At 39.2% G+C, this 17,619-nt stretch overlaps 2 protein-coding genes across 3 annotated transcripts; both read left to right on the top strand.

Moving 5' to 3' along the window:
- Positions 1 to 1,098: 1,098 nt before the first annotated feature.
- Positions 1,099 to 3,756, top strand: LOC117459372 (catechol O-methyltransferase domain-containing protein 1-like). The gene is made up of 5 exons (XM_034100155.2): positions 1,099 to 1,212; positions 1,312 to 1,430; positions 3,153 to 3,207; positions 3,292 to 3,425; positions 3,536 to 3,756. The coding sequence occupies exons 1-5, from the start codon at positions 1,158 to 1,160 to the stop codon at positions 3,686 to 3,688; spliced, it is 516 nt and encodes a 171-aa protein (XP_033956046.1). The 5' UTR covers positions 1,099 to 1,157; the 3' UTR covers positions 3,689 to 3,756.
- Positions 3,757 to 5,146: 1,390 nt separating this feature from the next.
- LOC117460181 (peripherin) lies at positions 5,147 to 16,015 on the top strand. Of its 2 annotated transcripts, XM_034101455.1 has the most exons (6): positions 5,147 to 6,058; positions 6,147 to 6,271; positions 7,710 to 8,278; positions 8,711 to 8,883; positions 10,135 to 10,329; positions 15,304 to 16,015. In XM_034101455.1, exons 1-6 carry the CDS (start codon positions 5,147 to 5,149, stop codon positions 15,658 to 15,660), a joined length of 2,331 nt encoding a protein of 776 aa, XP_033957346.1. In that variant the 3' UTR covers positions 15,661 to 16,015. The 2 variants fall into 2 exon arrangements, with proteins under 2 accessions (XP_033957346.1, XP_071061793.1); XM_071205692.1 differs by lacking the exon at positions 15,304 to 16,015 and having other exon boundaries at positions 5,543 to 6,058; positions 7,710 to 10,435.
- Positions 16,016 to 17,619: the final 1,604 nt, after the last annotated feature.

Below are 17,619 nucleotides of genomic sequence, written 5' to 3' on the forward strand. Positions count from 1 at the left end.
CCTTAATTACTTTAAATGTAAGTATTTATTTTCCGAACATAAATATGATAAATTAACCATTAAAAAATAAGAGGCAGATCGACCTCATGCAGGCATTTTAGTTGCTTCCCTAAAGCAAATATATCTGCATTTTACGCAAGTGTGTTTTCTGTATGGCACTTATTGTAAGTCCTTTTGGATAAAAGTGTCAGCTAAATTAAATATTCAATGAAAGAACTGAAACGTTGACTTTTATTAAATGTATTGTGTAAACAGATTTCACATAACTGTATTAGGTTAGGTGAAAGCAATAATATTACGTTTAAAGTAAAATATATTAGGTTGAACTTAATATTATTGCTTTCAAGAAACTTAATACATTTAATTAAAGTAAACTTTTCAGCTGTTTCAGTGTAATATAAAGCTATGTATTGATATAAATCATTTTACCACAAGGGGGCAGTATTTTACATTAAACCTTCAAACACACATTAGTTCTCTCGACACCAAACACATCTCATTTGTAAAATAAGCAGTCAGAACTGTGGTCCTCTTATTGAATACTGTATGAAACGTTTATGAACAAAGAAAGAGTCTGGCTTTCCAGAGCTGAAAACTATTTGAAACTAATTGTATTAGAGTGTCTTCCATGTTTTATTGTCAACTTGCAAATCACCTTTACAAAGTTGGGAAAGTGTTGTCTGGTGAAATACACAAAAGTTCTTATTCAATGAGTTGTAGTGAAATACAGTGTTGAGCAATAGTGGACATTCAGGAAGACTGTGAGAACATCAAACACAGATAAAATAGTCCAAAGTGCACTTGTTTGAATTGCAAAATAACCACTGCAATATTTTGAGATTCAGCTAATAAAGAATAACAAACTCATTTAAATACAATTTGGTCAGTGTTGGTGCTAGTGTTTCTCATGAGACTTTACTGTGTAAGTTATTTAATCATCTAAGTTAACCTTTTGATTTAAACAACTGTTGTTTTTCTTCTAAAACATCCCCACTTTTGAAATATATCCGGAAAATCAATAAATGTAGGCTTCCTCCCAACAGATTAGGCAAAGCAAACACAGGATGTACCGTATAAATAGGACTGAGAGAGACTTTCAGTGCATTTAAAGTAAAGCTGGTCAACGTTTCTTCATTAAAGCCTGAGCCGAGAACATAATGGCTATAGATATCAAAACAATGTTCTTCCTTGGACTTGCTGTTGTACTAACAGGTACAGTATGAGATGGTGGTTTTGTTTATAATCTGGCAGAGGAGAGACATTTCTTGCGTCGTGGTAACAGTCGCTTCTGTTCTGGTTCTCCTCGGTCAGGTGTGGGAAAGTCTGCCTTCATCGGGAAGAGTCACAGCGGAGGGAAGGATGATCCTGTGCTGCAGTATATTGTCAACAACTCACTGAGAGAGCACCCAGTCCTCACCAAACTCAGACTGGTAAGAGAAACAACAAACCCTCATAATCTGGTGTCACCTGTTGAGATGAAGAAAGCATAATAATTCACTTCTTGTCTAAGCGAGATAACCCTGAATTGTCTAGTGTTTCACTCTGATGCTGCTATGCCCCTGACCAGGTCAACCTAAAGATCTTCGGTCACATCTAAGTTTTTATCTCTACATTTGATTCCCATGAGGTTCAGTTCAGAATTATTTTGATCACTTTAGTTTAGCATGAGCACTAGCCTGCCAACATTTATCAACATACTGAAGCCATCAGCAGGTTATTTAGCTCAGACGATGGTTGGTTGGTCGTCTAGAAGAGCTATGGGATAAAAACTAAAAATGATTTAACTTTGAAGTTTTTACTTGTAAACTTTAATCAAACTTTGAAACTAGATACCTTTAAAAAGAAAATGAAGACACACCTGCTTAGAATTGCATATGTTCATTGTGCATTACGTGTCACATTTATTTTCTTTACTTTCTATATAAATACGATACATTTAAAGATACCAGAGTAATGTATATAATTTCTGTCTCCAAGTAATACACTTATAAGATCACCAGAGGGCAGCACAGTATCATAAAACCCCCAAACATCGACCGAGTAGTACCAGGAGATGTGTATCCATTTAGCCAGATCATATAATAATAAACTGTTTATTACATAGTTTGATATTTTCATTTCAGAGAACCCTTGAGGACCCATGGAGCAAATCTTATAAGACTGATAAATGCAACTAAAGCCATTGAAATTGGTGAGATAATCAAATATGGCAGCAATAAGGGTCATATTTATTGGAACTGAACATCTGATTGTGAAATCAAATGTATCATAAATTCTTACTGTTGAAAAATAAATATATGTTACGTCTGTACTATAAAGTCAACAGTATTTATCAGTATATTATTGCTTCAGAGTTTATGGCAAAATATCTTATTCTGAAAGCTATCTTTGTGATTGTATGACAAAAGAGATTGTCAAAAAAGATTTGGTCAATTCTATTTAGGCTCAATTGATGATTAAGTTTGATGATTAAATAAGTAAGATGTTGCTATTGAAATTAAGATGAACAACTTTAATTGGATTTACAGGTCCTAAAATGACCAGTTGAATTCAAACAACTTTAATAAGTGTCTAAAAAAAAAGTGCACAAATTGTAAATGGCACATCCTGAATTCGCCTACTCTGGATTCTCAAGAGGGGAATTGAAATTGCATCGATTTATATAGATATTGATTTACCGCTGTGAATGTAACTGTATGCAATTTTCGACAGTAAGTTCGGATTGCATGCTTTATATGGGCATGCAGTTGCTTTCATATAAACACGTTTTTATTTGCCTCTGATATTTGAATCATTTTTAAGGGATATTATTCAGGAGTTAACTTCACATTTCTGTTGCAGGGATGTACACTGGGTACAATGCTCTGAGCATGGCTTTGGCCATGCCACAAAGTGGAAATTTGCAACTTTAGTGAGACTGATTGATTCTTCTGTCAGAGCAAGATTGTGCAGCAGACAGCAGACTGCACATATACCTTCTGTCAGTGTGTCTTCACAAAATGTTGCCAGCTGGAGAATAAAAAAGGTGTCTGCTCAGGAAACTGTGTCACCCAAACAGGAAAATCAATTCCTGTTTAGCCTTGCCTAACATTCTCTTTCAAAAACAATTAAAGATTCTGCACAACTCTCATATAATGTAACCTTTTCTCTAGGCTGGGGTTGAAAATAAGATAGATGTACGCCAAGAAATAGCAATGAAGACACTAGGTATGTTTTTGTATATCAGTTATGTTTTTTTAATCAAAGAAAATGGACTTTGGACATTTTAAATGTATATCTCTGTTTCATCAGATGAACTGATTGCAGCCGGGGAAGCTGGAACATATGACTTTGTGTTCATCGATGCTGATAAATTAAACTATGACAGATACTACGAGAAGTCGTTAGAGCTCATACGAACAGGGGGCATCATTGCCATTGACAATGTAAGTACACTTTTCATAAGCAGGATCCAGCTTGCTGTGGGATTTAAAGGTGTGCAGCATGTTAAGACTGGGACCAGAATGAATCAGCACTGTTGTGTTTGTCTTTGAAGGTGCTGTGGAGTGGAAAGGTTGTGAATCCTGCTCCCAGTGACCTCACCTCCCAGGCTCTGGATGCTCTCAATAAAAAGCTTCACAAGGACCAGAGGATCGATCTGAGCATGCTCCCTGTGGGCGACGGGCTGTCCATTGTCATTAAACGCTAAATTATGAGTTGAAAAGTTCCATGTTTGGCCTGCTTAAGATGGACTGGTAAATTAAAAAAATGATAGTACATTGCCTTCTCTATGTTTTTGTCTGCAACAGCAATCATCCAGCAGATTACATATTATACAACTCCCTCTCTGTGTTCACTGTTTTACAAAGACAGCAATCATGAAAGAGCTATAAATACAGTTTCATTAAGTGACAATACAGAGTGCTTCAGCTCAGCATCGTAACAAAAAAACATATACTTATTTTAAATAGAGGATGTCTTTGTTAAGGACATGAAACATTTTGTTTTGTTTTCAGGCTGATGTGATCAACTCTGTCTGTAGCTATACAATGTACACTTAAAGAAATACAGGCTATAGAAGTTGAGTAAAGTAAAAGTGCAAATTAAATGTTTTATAAAGCTACATTTAAGTACTGTAAAGTGTGATGAACATGTCAGCCTTTATACAGCACAAATGTTAACATCAAAATAGCAATAAGACATACTGGAAATACAAGTTTAGGCTTTTAAAGAATGTGTAATGAGATTACTGTTAAACATGACTGTAAACAAAACAAAAATAACAATCATATTTCATTTTTAACAACTATAGTGGTTTATGTTAAAATGTTGGCCATCATGTCATTATTTCCTGAATTTAACAGAAAAATTAAATGTAGATGTTGGACTTTTTATTTATTTAATAAAAGTCATGAGCAGTTTGAGCATCTTAGAATATACTGCTGGGGTATACATACGGTCTAGCAGTGCTCGTAGGACTTATTTAAGTATATGTGGTTGAGTTAAATTATATTGATGTAGAATATTTCCCTCCAATATGAAGCCTAATGTGCATGAAATGCAAACACTGCGTAATAACAATTGTGACAAAGTACCTGACTACATGTAGCCTACTGAAAATAAATAATAATAAAAAAACACACTGAAGAAAAGTGTTGGTGCACGAAAACTTAACCACCAAATGCAACCACATGACTTGATTTCCGGCTTTTCATCAGGATAGATGTAAACATTTATTAAACATTTTATTATAAGAGGTGTGAGCCTTGATCTGAAGTCAGTAAGAAGTGATGGAAAAGTATGTGGTGTTTTAAATGACGTCATCTAAAAGCATTCGTGGCACACTGAGTTATATAAATGAAAGATCTTAATAATGCAAACGCTCTCTAATAATGATAATACAAATAATAATAATAACAATAACAATACAAATAACAACAGTTATAATAATAATAATGTACATAAGCTTTATTTTGTTGGGGTTGGTCAGTCCTTTCACGTCATTGCTTTCTGCGACAAATCGCGGTGTAAGCTCTCATTAAACATCAGCTGATGCTTCACCTATTCAACACTCCGGACAGCTCTGTTCTGCACACCGAGCAGATGGAGTCGGTATAAAAACCCGTCCTCTGCAGCGGAGAAACACCACCACAGCCTGAGTCTCAGCATGGAGAACAGACTCCTCTTTCCGCACAGGAAAGCTCAAGATGAGTATTCACAGTGCAAGCCGACACGTTCGGGCTTAGATAGCAGGGCCGTCTCCACCGGCATGGATTTGACTAACCCTAGGAAGTTTAATGAGAAGGAATTGATGCATGGCTTAAACGATCGTCTCGCAGGATTCATAGAGAAGGTGCACTACCTGCAGTACCAGAATACTCTGCTAGAGAGAGAAATCGGTGAGATAAGAGGGAAAGCGAAACCCGCATCTTGTCTGGAGGAAGAGTATGGACCAGAGCTCAGGAAACTGAGGCAGCTGCTTCAGGAAATCACTCATCAGAAGCATCAGATTGAAGTCGAGCACGACAATTTTGAGGAAGACCTGTCCAATTTAAGGAGACAACATGACCAGGAAGCGAGGAGCAGATCGGATGCAGAGAGCGATATCGTGGTCCTCAAGAAGGACATTAATGACGCGTATCAGGCTAAACTACAGATGGACAAGAAAGCGCAGGCTCTCGTGGATGAAATCCAGTTCCTTAAGGGAAACCATGAAGCCGAGGTGTCAGAGATAATGGACCAAATCCAGGATGCACAGGTGACTGTCAAGGCGCATGCATTTGGAAACTCCGGAATTACTGCGGCACTCCGGGACATTAGGGCACAACTGGAAGGTCATGCCGTGTCTGACGTCCAGCAGCAGGGAGACCATTTCCAATCTCAGTTTGCAAGGCTAACAGAGGCAGCTGAGAGCCAGAGAGAGGCGTTAAAAGCGACCCAGCAAGAGATCCAGGAGTACAGGAAGCGCCTGCAGGCCAAGGACATCGAGCTGGACTGCACTTATGGCACCAGGGAGGCGCTGCAGAAGCAACTCCGTGACGTGGAGGATCGCCACCAGGAAGAAATGATTCATTACCAGGTGAGACTCACTTTGTAAAAGCATAGTTTAATAAAGAAAATGGTCTAAATAGGGTCCAGTAACACACTTTCTTTCTCTCCGGTTTCAGAACACAATCAAAGAACTTGAAAATGAGCTCATAAATTGCAAATTTGACATGTCTGGTTACCTGCGGGAGTACCAGGACCTGTTGAATGTGAAGATGGCTTTAGATGTGGAGATAATGACTTATAGGTAAGGTTTGCTGATTTCTAAATGGGGTTAACTGTTAGAGAGGGACAGCTCTCGTTATTTCAAAGGCTAGCTTCATTAGGGATTAAGAATTAGGGGTTTAAGAACAAAGCTATTAAACAAGGTATAGTTAAATGCAAACAATCACAATGTTTTATTATGTGAATATGGTCGATTATAAACTAATGTATAGATGCCTTGCATTGCCTGTTGAAAATATAAAATACATGACTAAACCACTATCTTAAAACACACAACATTCTGTACATTTATTTGTTATTAACTGGACCAATAATGTTTGCAAAATGTAGTCATTTTACTGTCAAGTACTGTAACTCATTCATTGGTTACTAAAATGTCTAAAGCTGGTTAATAAAGCTTAAAAAAGTATTTATACATAAATATAAACCAGGTTGTGTTAATCTCACAACAGAGCTCAACCCTGAAAACTGTCACTATGAAAAGTTCTTCAATAACTTAATCATTATGATCGGTAGAGAACATAAATAATGTTGTATTCTATAAAGCTTTTAAACTATATATTCTGATGTAACCCCATATATTATCATCAACATTTTGATAAGCAACTAATACATTTTCAAATTGTATTAATTGTTAAAAGTTACTAATTACTCACCTCCTCTAAAGACCATTTAGTAGTATGTTTTTGCAGTTGCTTACATTTTTCATTTAAATGTTCCTTATACAGCTTTAGCCTTTATTTTATCTCAAAGTCCCGAAGTGACACACCCTGAACAGTCTGGTGGGTCATGGTCCAGGTCATTTGATGTTGTGTTCCCATAACAACATGTCCAAGACTAACACATTTTACAGAACTAGCTACATTTGAAAAGCTTTTTTTTTGTTGCTAAAGGTCAAATTCAAGCCATTTAAGAATTAAAATGCTTATATAACATGTCCTTTATTACATTTAATCTGTTGTGGAAACATTTCTTGATCAAATTGATATGAAACAAATGAAACAAACATCGCTGTGACACTGGTGTCACATCGGGACTTTAACCCTAAACTTTCACAGTAAACCCAAAGTGACATATATGCACAATTAGAAATATGATTAAGATCTGCTCAGTTAATTTAGCTGATTCAATTATATTTAGTTAATATATTCTTTATTCTTCAATTCAAAGAATGTTCAAACTAATTTAAATGAAAAAATCATCCTCATTAATTAAGTTATAAATAAGAGTTACTTTACCATTAAAGCCCAATGTGACATAATACACATTTCAGATATTTGACACTAGGGGGGGTTTCTTGTCAGAAATGTGTTCTATGTGGTCTATTTAGTCTAAATTATGTTCCCCTTAATTTTCCCAAAAGTAGAAATGGGTCCGGGTTCTTATGGGTTGAAATAAATGTTGCATCAGAAGTGTACATTTGTCACAGCAGATTTAAATCTGTGTCCTATACCTTGCAGGAAACTTCTCTGCGGTGAGGAGGCTCGTCTAACCGCGATGTCCGACACCCACGTCTCCCTGCCTTACATCTACCACCAGTCCCCCGTTTACACGCTGCCCTGTCTGAGACCAGGAGGCCCACACAGACGCGCCGAGCCCCACTACAAGTTTGTGGAGGAGATCATAACGGAGACCACCAGGGAAATAGAGATGTCCGAATATGAGGAGACGGATTCAGAGGAGACAGATGAGCAGGAGGGTACCAAAAGAGATAGAGGGAGCAGTGAGGAAGAGATGGATAATAAAGACAGTGGAAACGTGGAAAGAAAGCAGATGTCTGACAGAGAGCAGAATCAAGTAGCACCAGCTGGGGATTTAGTGAATGGATGTGATGCTGGCAGTCCTGTGGAGGTGGATGATAGTGACAATGATCAAAAAAGTAAAGAAGAGACTGAAGCAGCTGACGATGAAGAGGATATAGATACAATTACTCCTAACACAGTCGTATTAAATGAAAGCCGTGATGAGAAAGATAACGAGCAACAGCAAAAAGTAGCAGAAGAGACAAAAGAAGAGAAAGAAGTTGGAGGTACAGTGGTTGAGAAAGATATATCTCAAAAGTCAGAGGATTTAAAGCCAGTGGTCCCTGTAGAGGATGAACTTCTTAAAACATCTGATAGTAATAAAGGAGATGCTGAGAAAGATAGTTTTATCCCAGCTCAAGCAGAGAAGCCTGTTGATGAGTCCTCAGCTCAGGTGTCTAAAGAATCAGACAAAACTCAAGAGCTAAGCAGTGTTGAAGAGCAAGTTAAGGTACCTGCTCTAGAAACTGCAGAGAAAACTGCAGATCTAACAGAAGACACAAAAATCACTCTTTCAGAGCTTTCAGAAAAGGTTACAGTATCTTTGACTACACCCAAGATTGAGGCGAAGGAAAGCAAAGTCTTATTAAGTGAGGGCCTTGATGAGAAGAATAACCAGCAACAACAAAGAGTAGCTGAAACGACAACATCTAAAGAAGCTCCAGGTACAGTGGTTGAGAAAGATATATCTCCAAAGTCAGATGATTTAAAGCCAGAGGTCCCTGTGGAGGATGAACTTCTGAAAAAATCTGATAGTAAAAAAGGAGATGCTGAGAAAGATAGTTTTATCCCAGCTCAAGCAGAGAAGCCTGTTGACGAGTCCTCAGCTCAGGTGTCTCAAGAATCAGACAAAACTCAAGAGCTAAGCAGCGTTGAAAAGCAAGTTAAGGCACTTGCTCTAGAAACGGCAGTGAAAACTACAGATTTAACACAAGAGACAAAAAGCACTATTTTCATAGAGAAAGAGCTTTCAGAAAAGACTCAAGTATCTTTGACTACACCGAAGATTGAGGCAAAGGAAAGCAAGGTCTTATCAAGTGAGAGCCTTGATGAGAAGGACAACCAGCAACAACAAAAAGTAGCTGAAGAGACAAAACAGGAGAAAGAAGCTCCAGGTGCAAAGGTTGAGAACGTTATCTCTCCAAAGTCAGATGAGTTAAAGCCAAAAGTCCCTGATAGTAAAAAAGAAGATGCTGAGAAAGATAGTTTTATCCCAGCTCAAGCAGAGAAGCCTGTTGACGAGTCCTCGGCTCAGGTGTCTAGAGAATCAGACAAAGCTCAAGAGCTAAGCAGCGTTGAAGAGCAAGTTAAGGCACCTGCTCTAGAAAAGGCTGTGAAAACTGCAGATCTAACAGAAGACACACAAATCACTCTTTCAGAGCTTTCAGAAAAGGTTAAAGTATCTTTGACTACACCCAAGAGTGAGGCGAAGGAAAGCAAAGTCTTATCAAGTGAGAGCCTTAATGGAAAGGAAAATGACCAACAACAACAAGTAGCTTTAGAGACAAAAGAAAAGATAGAAGCTCCAGGTGCAATGGTTGAGAAAGAGATCTCTCCAAAGTCAGATGAGTTAAAGCCAAAAGTCCCTGATAGTAAAAAAGAAGATGCTGAGAAAGATAGTTTCATCCCAGCTCAAGCAGAGAAGCCTGTTGACAAGACCTCAGCTCAGGTGTCTAGAGAATCAGACAAAACTCAAGAGCTAAGCAGCATTGAAGAGCAAGTTAAGGCACCTGCTCTAGAAAAGGCTGTGAAAACTGCAGATCTAACAGAAGACACAAAAAAACCTCTTTCAGAGCTTTCAGAAAAGGTTCAAGTATCTTTGATTACACCAAAGAGTGAGGCGAAGGAAAGCAAAGTCTTATCAAGTGAGAGCCTTAATGGAAAGGAAAATGACCAACAACAACAAGTAACAGAAGAGACACAAGAAAAGATAGAAGCTCCAGGTGCAATGGTTGAGAAAGATATCTCTCCAAAGTCAGATGAGTTAAAGCCAAAAGTCCCTGATAGTAAAAAAGAAGATGCTGAGAAAGAAAGTTTTATCCCAGCTCAAGCAGAGAAGCCTGTTGACGAGACCTCAGCTCAGGTGTCTAGAGAATCAGACAAAACTCAAGAGCTAAGCAGCGTTGAAGAGCAAGATAAGGTACCTGCTCTAGAAACAGCAGAGAAAACTGCAGATTTAACACAAGAGACAAAAAGCACTGTGTCCGTAGAGAAAGAGCTTTCAGAAAAGACTCAAGTATCTTTGACTATACCAAAGAGTGAGGCAAAGGAAAGCAAAGTCTTATCAAGTGAGAGCCTTGATGAGAAGGACAACCAGCAACAACAAAAAGTAGCTGAAAAGACAAAAGAGGAGAAAGGAAGCTGCAGGTGCAAAGGTTGAGAAAGATATCTCTCCAAAGTCAGATGATTTAAAGCCAAAAGTCCCTGACAGGGATGAACTTCTTAAACTTCTTATCCCAGCGGAAGCAGAGAAGCCTGTTGACGAGTCCTCAGCTCAGGTGTCTCAAGAATCAGACAAACCTCAAGAGCTATGCAGTGTTGAAGAGCAAGATAAGGCACCTGCTTCAGAAACAAACAAGAACACTGTAGATTTACCAGGAGACACACAGAGCACTCTGTCCATTGAGAAAGAGTTTTCAGAAAAGGGTACAGTATCTTTGACTACACCGAAGAGTGAGGCAAAGGAAAGCAAAGTCTTATCAAGTGAGAGCCTTAATGGAAAGGAAAATGACCAACAACAACAAGTAGCTGAAGAGACACAAGAAAAGATAGAAGCTCCAGGTGCAATGGTTGAGAAAGATATCTCTCCAAAGTCAGATGAGTTAAAGCCAAAAGTCCCTGATAGTAAAAAAGAAGATGCTGAGAAAGATAGTTTTATCCCAGCTCAAGCAGAGAAGCCTGTTGACGAGTCCTCAGCTCAGGTGTCTCCAGAATCAGACAAACCTCAAGAGCTAACCAGCGTTGAAGAACAAGATAAGGCACCTGCTTCAGAAACAGACAAGAACACTGCAAGTTTACCAGGAGACACAAAGAGCAATCTGTCCATTGAGAAAGAGCTTTCAGAAAGGGGTACAGTATCTTTGACTACACCAAAGAGTGAGGCAAAGGAAAGCAAAGTTGTATTAAGTGAGGGCCTTGATGGAAAGCAAAATGAGCAAAGACAAAAAGTAGTTGAAACGACAAAAGAGGAGATAGAAGCTCCAGGTGCAAAGGTTGAGAACGTTATCTCTCCAAAGTCAGATGAGTTAAAGCCAAAAGTCCCTGATAGTAAAAAAGATGATGCTGAGAAAGATAGTTTTATCCCAGCTCAAGCAGAGAAGCCTGTTGACGAGTCCTCAGCTCAGGTGTCTCAAGAATCAGACAAAGCTCAAGAGCTAAGCAGCGTTGAAGAGCAAGTTAAGGTACCTGCTCTAGAAAAGGCTGTGAAAACTGCAAATCTAACAGAAGACACACAAAAACCTCTTTCAGAGCTTTCAGAAAAGGTTAAAGTATCTTTGACTACACCCAAGAGTGAGGCGAAGGAAAGCAAAGTCTTAACAAGTGAGAGCCTTAATGGAAAGGAAAATGACGATAGAATGAAGATAGAAGCTCCAGGTGCAATGGTTGAGAAAGATATCTCTCCAAAGTCAGATGAGTTAAAACCAAAAGTCCCTGATAGTAATAAAGGAGATGCTGAGAAAGATAGTTTTATCCCAGCTCAAGCAGAGAAGCCTGTTGACGAGTCCTCAGCTCAGGTGTCTCAAGAATCAGACAAAACTCAAGAGCTAAGCAGCGTTGAAGAGCAAGATAAGGTACCTGCTCTAGAAACAGCAGAGAAAACTGCAGATTTAACACAAGAGACAAAAAGCACTGTGTCCGTAGAGAAAGAGCTTTCAGAAAAGACTCAAGTATCTTTGACTATACCAAAGAGTGAGGCAAAGGAAAGCAAAGTCTTATCAAGTGAGAGCCTTGATGAGAAGGACAACCAGCAACAACAAAAAGTAGCTGAAAAGACAAAAGAGGAGAAAGAAGCTGCAGGTGCAAAGGTTGAGAAAGATATCTCTCCAAAGTCAGATGATTTAAAGCCAAAAGTCCCTGACAGGGATGAACTTCTTAAACTTCTTATCCCAGCGGAAGCAGAGAAGCCTGTTGACGAGTCCTCAGCTCAGGTGTCTCAAGAATCAGACAAACCTCAAGAGCTATGCAGTGTTGAAGAGCAAGATAAGGCACCTGCTTCAGAAACAAACAAGAACACTGTAGATTTACCAGGAGACACAAAGAGCACTCTGTCCATTGAGAAAGAGTTTTCAGAAAAGGGTACAGTATCTTTGACTACACCGAAGAGTGAGGCAAAGGAAAGCAAAGTCTTATCAAGTGAGAGCCTTAATGGAAAGGAAAATGACCAACAACAACAAGTAGCTGAAGAGACACAAGAAAAGATAGAAGCTCCAGGTGCAATGGTTGAGAAAGATATCTCTCCAAAGTCAGATGAGTTAAAGCCAAAAGTCCCTGATAGTAAAAAAGAAGATGCTGAGAAAGATAGTTTTATCCCAGCTCAAGCAGAGAAGCCTGTTGACGAGTCCTCAGCTCAGGTGTCTCCAGAATCAGACAAACCTCAAGAGCTAACCAGCGTTGAAGAACAAGATAAGGCACCTGCTTCAGAAACAGACAAGAACACTGCAAGTTTACCAGGAGACACAAAGAGCAATCTGTCCATTGAGAAAGAGCTTTCAGAAAGGGGTACAGTATCTTTGACTACACCAAAGAGTGAGGCAAAGGAAAGCAAAGTTGTATTAAGTGAGGGCCTTGATGGAAAGCAAAATGAGCAAAGACAAAAAGTAGTTGAAACGACAAAAGAGGAGATAGAAGCTCCAGGTGCAAAGGTTGAGAACGTTATCTCTCCAAAGTCAGATGAGTTAAAGCCAAAAGTCCCTGATAGTAAAAAAGATGATGCTGAGAAAGATAGTTTTATCCCAGCTCAAGCAGAGAAGCCTGTTGACAAGACCTCAGCTCAGGTGTCTAGAGAATCAGACAAAGCTCAAGAGCTAAGCAGCGTTGAAGAGCAAGTTAAGGTACCTGCTCTAGAAAAGGCTGTGAAAACTGCAAATCTAACAGAAGACACACAAATCACCTCTTTCAGAGCTTTCAGAAAAGGTTAAAGTATCTTTGACTACACCCAAGAGTGAGGCGAAGGAAAGCAAAGTCTTAACAAGTGAGAGCCTTAATGGAAAGGAAAATGACGATAGAATGAAGATAGAAGCTCCAGGTGCAATGGTTGAGAAAGATATCTCTCCAAAGTCAGATGAGTTAAAGCCAAAAGTCCCTGATAGTAATAAAGGAGATGCTGAGAAAGATAGTTTTATCCCAGCGGAAGCAGAGAAGCCTGTTGACGAGTCCTCAGCTCAGGTGTCTCAAGAATCAGACAAACCTCAAGAGCTATGCAGTGTTGAAGAGCAAGTTAAGGCACCTGCTTCAGAAACAGACAAGAAAACTGCAGGTTTACTAGAAGACACAAAGAGCACTCTGTCCATTGAGAAAGAGCTTTCAGAAAAGGATACAGTATCTTTGACTACACCGAAGATTGAGGCAAAGGAAAGCAAGGTCTTATCAAGTGAGAGCCTTGATGAGAAGGACAACCAGCAACAACAAAAAGTAGCTGAAACGACAAAACAGGAGAAAGAAGCTGCAGGTGGAAATGGTTGAGAAAGAGATCTCTCCAAAGTCAGATGAGTTAAAGCCAAAAGTCCCTGATAGTAAAAAAGATGATGCTGAGAAAGATAGTTTCATCCCAGCGGAAGCAGAGAAGCCTGTTGACAAGACCTCAGCTCAGGTGTCTAGAGAATCAGACAAAACTCAAGAGCTAAGCAGCGTTGAAGAGCAAGTTAAGGCACCTGCTTCAGAAACAGCCGAGAAAACTGCAGATTTAACACAAGAGACAAAAAGCACTGTGTCCGTAGAGAAAGAGCTTTCAGAAAAGACTCAAGTATCTTTGACTATACCAAAGAGTGAGGCAAAGGAAAGCAAGGTCTTATTAAGTGAGAGCCTTGATGAGAAGGATAACCAGCAACAACAAAAAGTAGCTGAAAAGACAAAAGAGGAGAAAGAAGCTCCAGGTGCAATGGTTGAGAAAGAGATCTCTCCAAATTCAGATGAGTTAAAGCCAAAAGTCCCTGATAGTAAAAAAGAAGATGCTGAGAGAGATAGTTTTATCCCAGCTCAAGCAGAGAAGCCTGTTGACGAGTCCTCGACTCAGGTGTCTAGAGAATCAGACACAACTCAAGAGCTAAGCAGCGTTGAAGAACAAGTTAAGGTTCCTGCTCTAGAAACGGCTGTGAAAACTGCAGATCTAACAGAAGACACACAAATCACTCTTTCAGAGCTTTCAGAAAAGGTTCAAGTATCGTTGACTACATCCAAGAGTGAGGCAAAGGAAAGCAAAGTCTTATTAAGTGAGAGCCTTGATGGGAAGGATAACCAGCAACAACAAAAAGTAGCTGAAAAGATAACATCTAAAGAAGCTCCAGGTACAATTTTAACAGTTGAGAAAGATATCTCTCCAAAGTCAGATGATTTAAAGCCAGAGGTCCCTGTGGAGGATGAACTTCAGAACAAATCTGATAGTAATAAAGGAGATGCTGAGAAAGAAAGTTTTATCCCAGCTCAAGCAGAGAAGCCTGTTGACGAGTCCTCGACTCAGGTGTCTCAAGAATCAGACAAAACTCAAGAGCTAAGCAGCGTTGAAGAACAAGATAAGGCACCTGCTTCAGAAACAGACAAGAAAACTGCAGGTTTACCAGAAGACACAAAGAGCACGGTGTCCATTGAGAAAGAGCTTTCAGAAAAGGTTACAGTATCTTTGACTACACCGAAGACTGAGGCAAAGGAAAGCAAGGTCTTATCAAGTGAGAGCCTTGATGAGAAGGACAACCAGCAACAACAAAAAGTAGCTGAAACGACAAAAGAGGAGAAAGAAGCTGCAGGTGCAAAGGTTGAGAACGTTATCTCTCCAAAGTCAGATGAGTTAAAGCCAAAAGTCCCTGAGAAAGATAGTTTTATCCCAGCTCAAGCAGTGAAACCTGTTGACAAGTCCTCGGCTCAGGTGTCTAGAGAATCAGACAAAGCTCAAGAGCTAACCAGTGTTGAAGAGCAAGTTAAGATACCTGCTCTAGAAACAACCGATAAACCCATAGATTTACCAGGAGAGGCAAAAAGCACTCTGTCCGTAGAGAAACAGATTCCAGACAAGGCTCAAGTGTCTTTGAGTACACCCAAGAGTGAGGCAAAGGAAATCAGTAAATCTGAAGCCTGCAAAGGTGAGGACAAAGTAGCAAAAGTCATTGAAGATGATAAACATGGTAGCATTAAAGATGAAAATAAAGAGTCTTCTCCTGAATCTGATGTGAAAAGTCTTCCTCAAGTGGAGGACCAGAAGCTGAACAGTGGGGGGGGAACCAATGAAGTCCAAACTGTGTTGCCAGGAGAAAAGACAGACGTCAATACAGAAATCAAAGAGATGCATCAGGGAGCACCGGAAGGACGCCAGGGTCAGACACTGCTTGAAGATTCAGAGAACATAAAGGATCCTCAGGGTACAACTGAGAAGGTGGAGAGTAGTAAGTCAGAGAAATAAGAGCTCTATAAAACAGGAAATATCTGCTAAGGCTTTGGAAGTGACGAGATTTCCACCTGAAATTGAATGTGACAGCAGCTGGCAGGCAAATATCAGGGACAGTGAAGCTAAAGATAGAGAAAGCTTAACTAATGCAGAAGCAAATGAGAGGCATACGCTGAGCAAAGCACAAGGAAGGAAGCGGCAATTCTCTTCACAATGAAAAGGAGAGCATGATTTTTCTCTACAGCTTTGCCTTCGAACTTAAAATGTGATGCATTCATATTGTTTGACTCACCACTCAATGTTTTCATGAATGTAAAATATGCAAAGTTATATTTATAGTAGCATCTATCTGTACTTGCTTTGGTATGTGCTGACAAATAAATACAATATCAACAAAAACACTCTGGATACTGTGCTGCATTTTGTTGACCCAGTCATCAAATGTAATCGGGTACAGTCCTTGTTTCTGCTACGATGTGTTTGCTTTACTGACATGTGGTTTCCATTTGCTCAGCTATATTTGATGCTTTGATTCCCTCTTTACAGCAGTTTGCTGTTCAGCACTAAAACCTCCATCCATCAGGTCTCTACACCAACTGCTAAAGGTTGCTAGATCAATATCAGACCATTTCATTAATAGCAACAATCATAATTTTAAATGCACTGCCAATCCACAAACATAGTGCTACCAAGTATACAGTGGGCTGCTTAACTATACCCATTTACTGTCACCTTGCATTGCTCCATATTCCATAGACTAGTGTTGGCATACAAGAACATTACTGCCATTAGAGCAGGGGTGTCCAAACTACAGCCCGGGGTCCAAATGAAGGCCGCGGGAAATTTTGAATCGGCCCTCAGCAAAATAAAAAAAGTATTATGAAATACGGCCCACAAATGAAACTCAAGCTTTTCTTGTATTGTACTTATTACATCTGTAAACATATATTACACAGTAGTGATCATGTGTTAATAAGCCCAATTTACAATCAATTCAGTCAATTACATTTGAAAATATGTTCTAACAAATGTAAGTCGATAAGAAAAAAGCCCAATAACTTATATAACAAACTTGAAATATACCCTTCCTTTTTCCTCTTATGCTAATCAATCCGGGGCTCCTGTTGTAAGGGATGAGCTGTTAACCAATTCAATGAAACTCTGGAGAGCTGGGATGTAGGCTGTTTATTTTTCTTAAAGCAGATTCAAGTATCAAGCATAATTTATCTATTTTTGATTGATTTTGCCAACTTATCATTTAACTTATGAGGCAGTATACCTCTCTAGTGAGTGGCCCGGCCCTTAGAATATTTTTCTGTATGTGGTCCTCGGTGAAAAAAAGTTTGGACACCCCTGCATTAGAGGGCAAGACAAGTTGCTATAGCGATAGATGTGAGGCATATGAAAAATAGTGAGCACATATCAACCATGATTTGTCATTAAAGAGGACAATTAGAAAACTGGATTATTTCCCATCTTTGTTTAACTCATTAGAAGGCGTACATCTCCTTACCATGAAGAATCATTTGCTCTGTGACATCCTTTTAAGAAAATGTCCCAGTTAGACTGCGTGTTGCATTATTTCTTTTATAGCTTTAATTTCCTTTTGGTCAATTTCTTATAAAAAGTCTCAACTCTACACACCCGTTTCAAAAGTGCTGATTCTGTCTTTTACTTTAGATGAAAATAAGGAGCCACTCCTCACGCCCCTATGTGAGATATTTGGTTAAGAAACACACAATGGTGCTCCAGGAGGAGATGCAGGTGATAAGGTGGGGGTGGGTTACCTTGGTTGGTTATTGGCTAATGGTTACACAAGCCAAAACATCGTAATGACAAAGTGGCCAAAATTTGATCAGCTCATTTTCAGACAGGTTTTTATATAAATGGATCAGGACAAAAAGAGAGGGGGTCTTTGTTCCTGAAACATTCAGAATCTCTTTACACAGAGATGACACATGTTTATGTATAAAA

This window comes from Pseudochaenichthys georgianus, chromosome 15, assembly GCF_902827115.2.
Source record: "Pseudochaenichthys georgianus chromosome 15, fPseGeo1.2, whole genome shotgun sequence".
NCBI lineage: Eukaryota > Metazoa > Chordata > Actinopteri > Perciformes > Channichthyidae > Pseudochaenichthys > Pseudochaenichthys georgianus.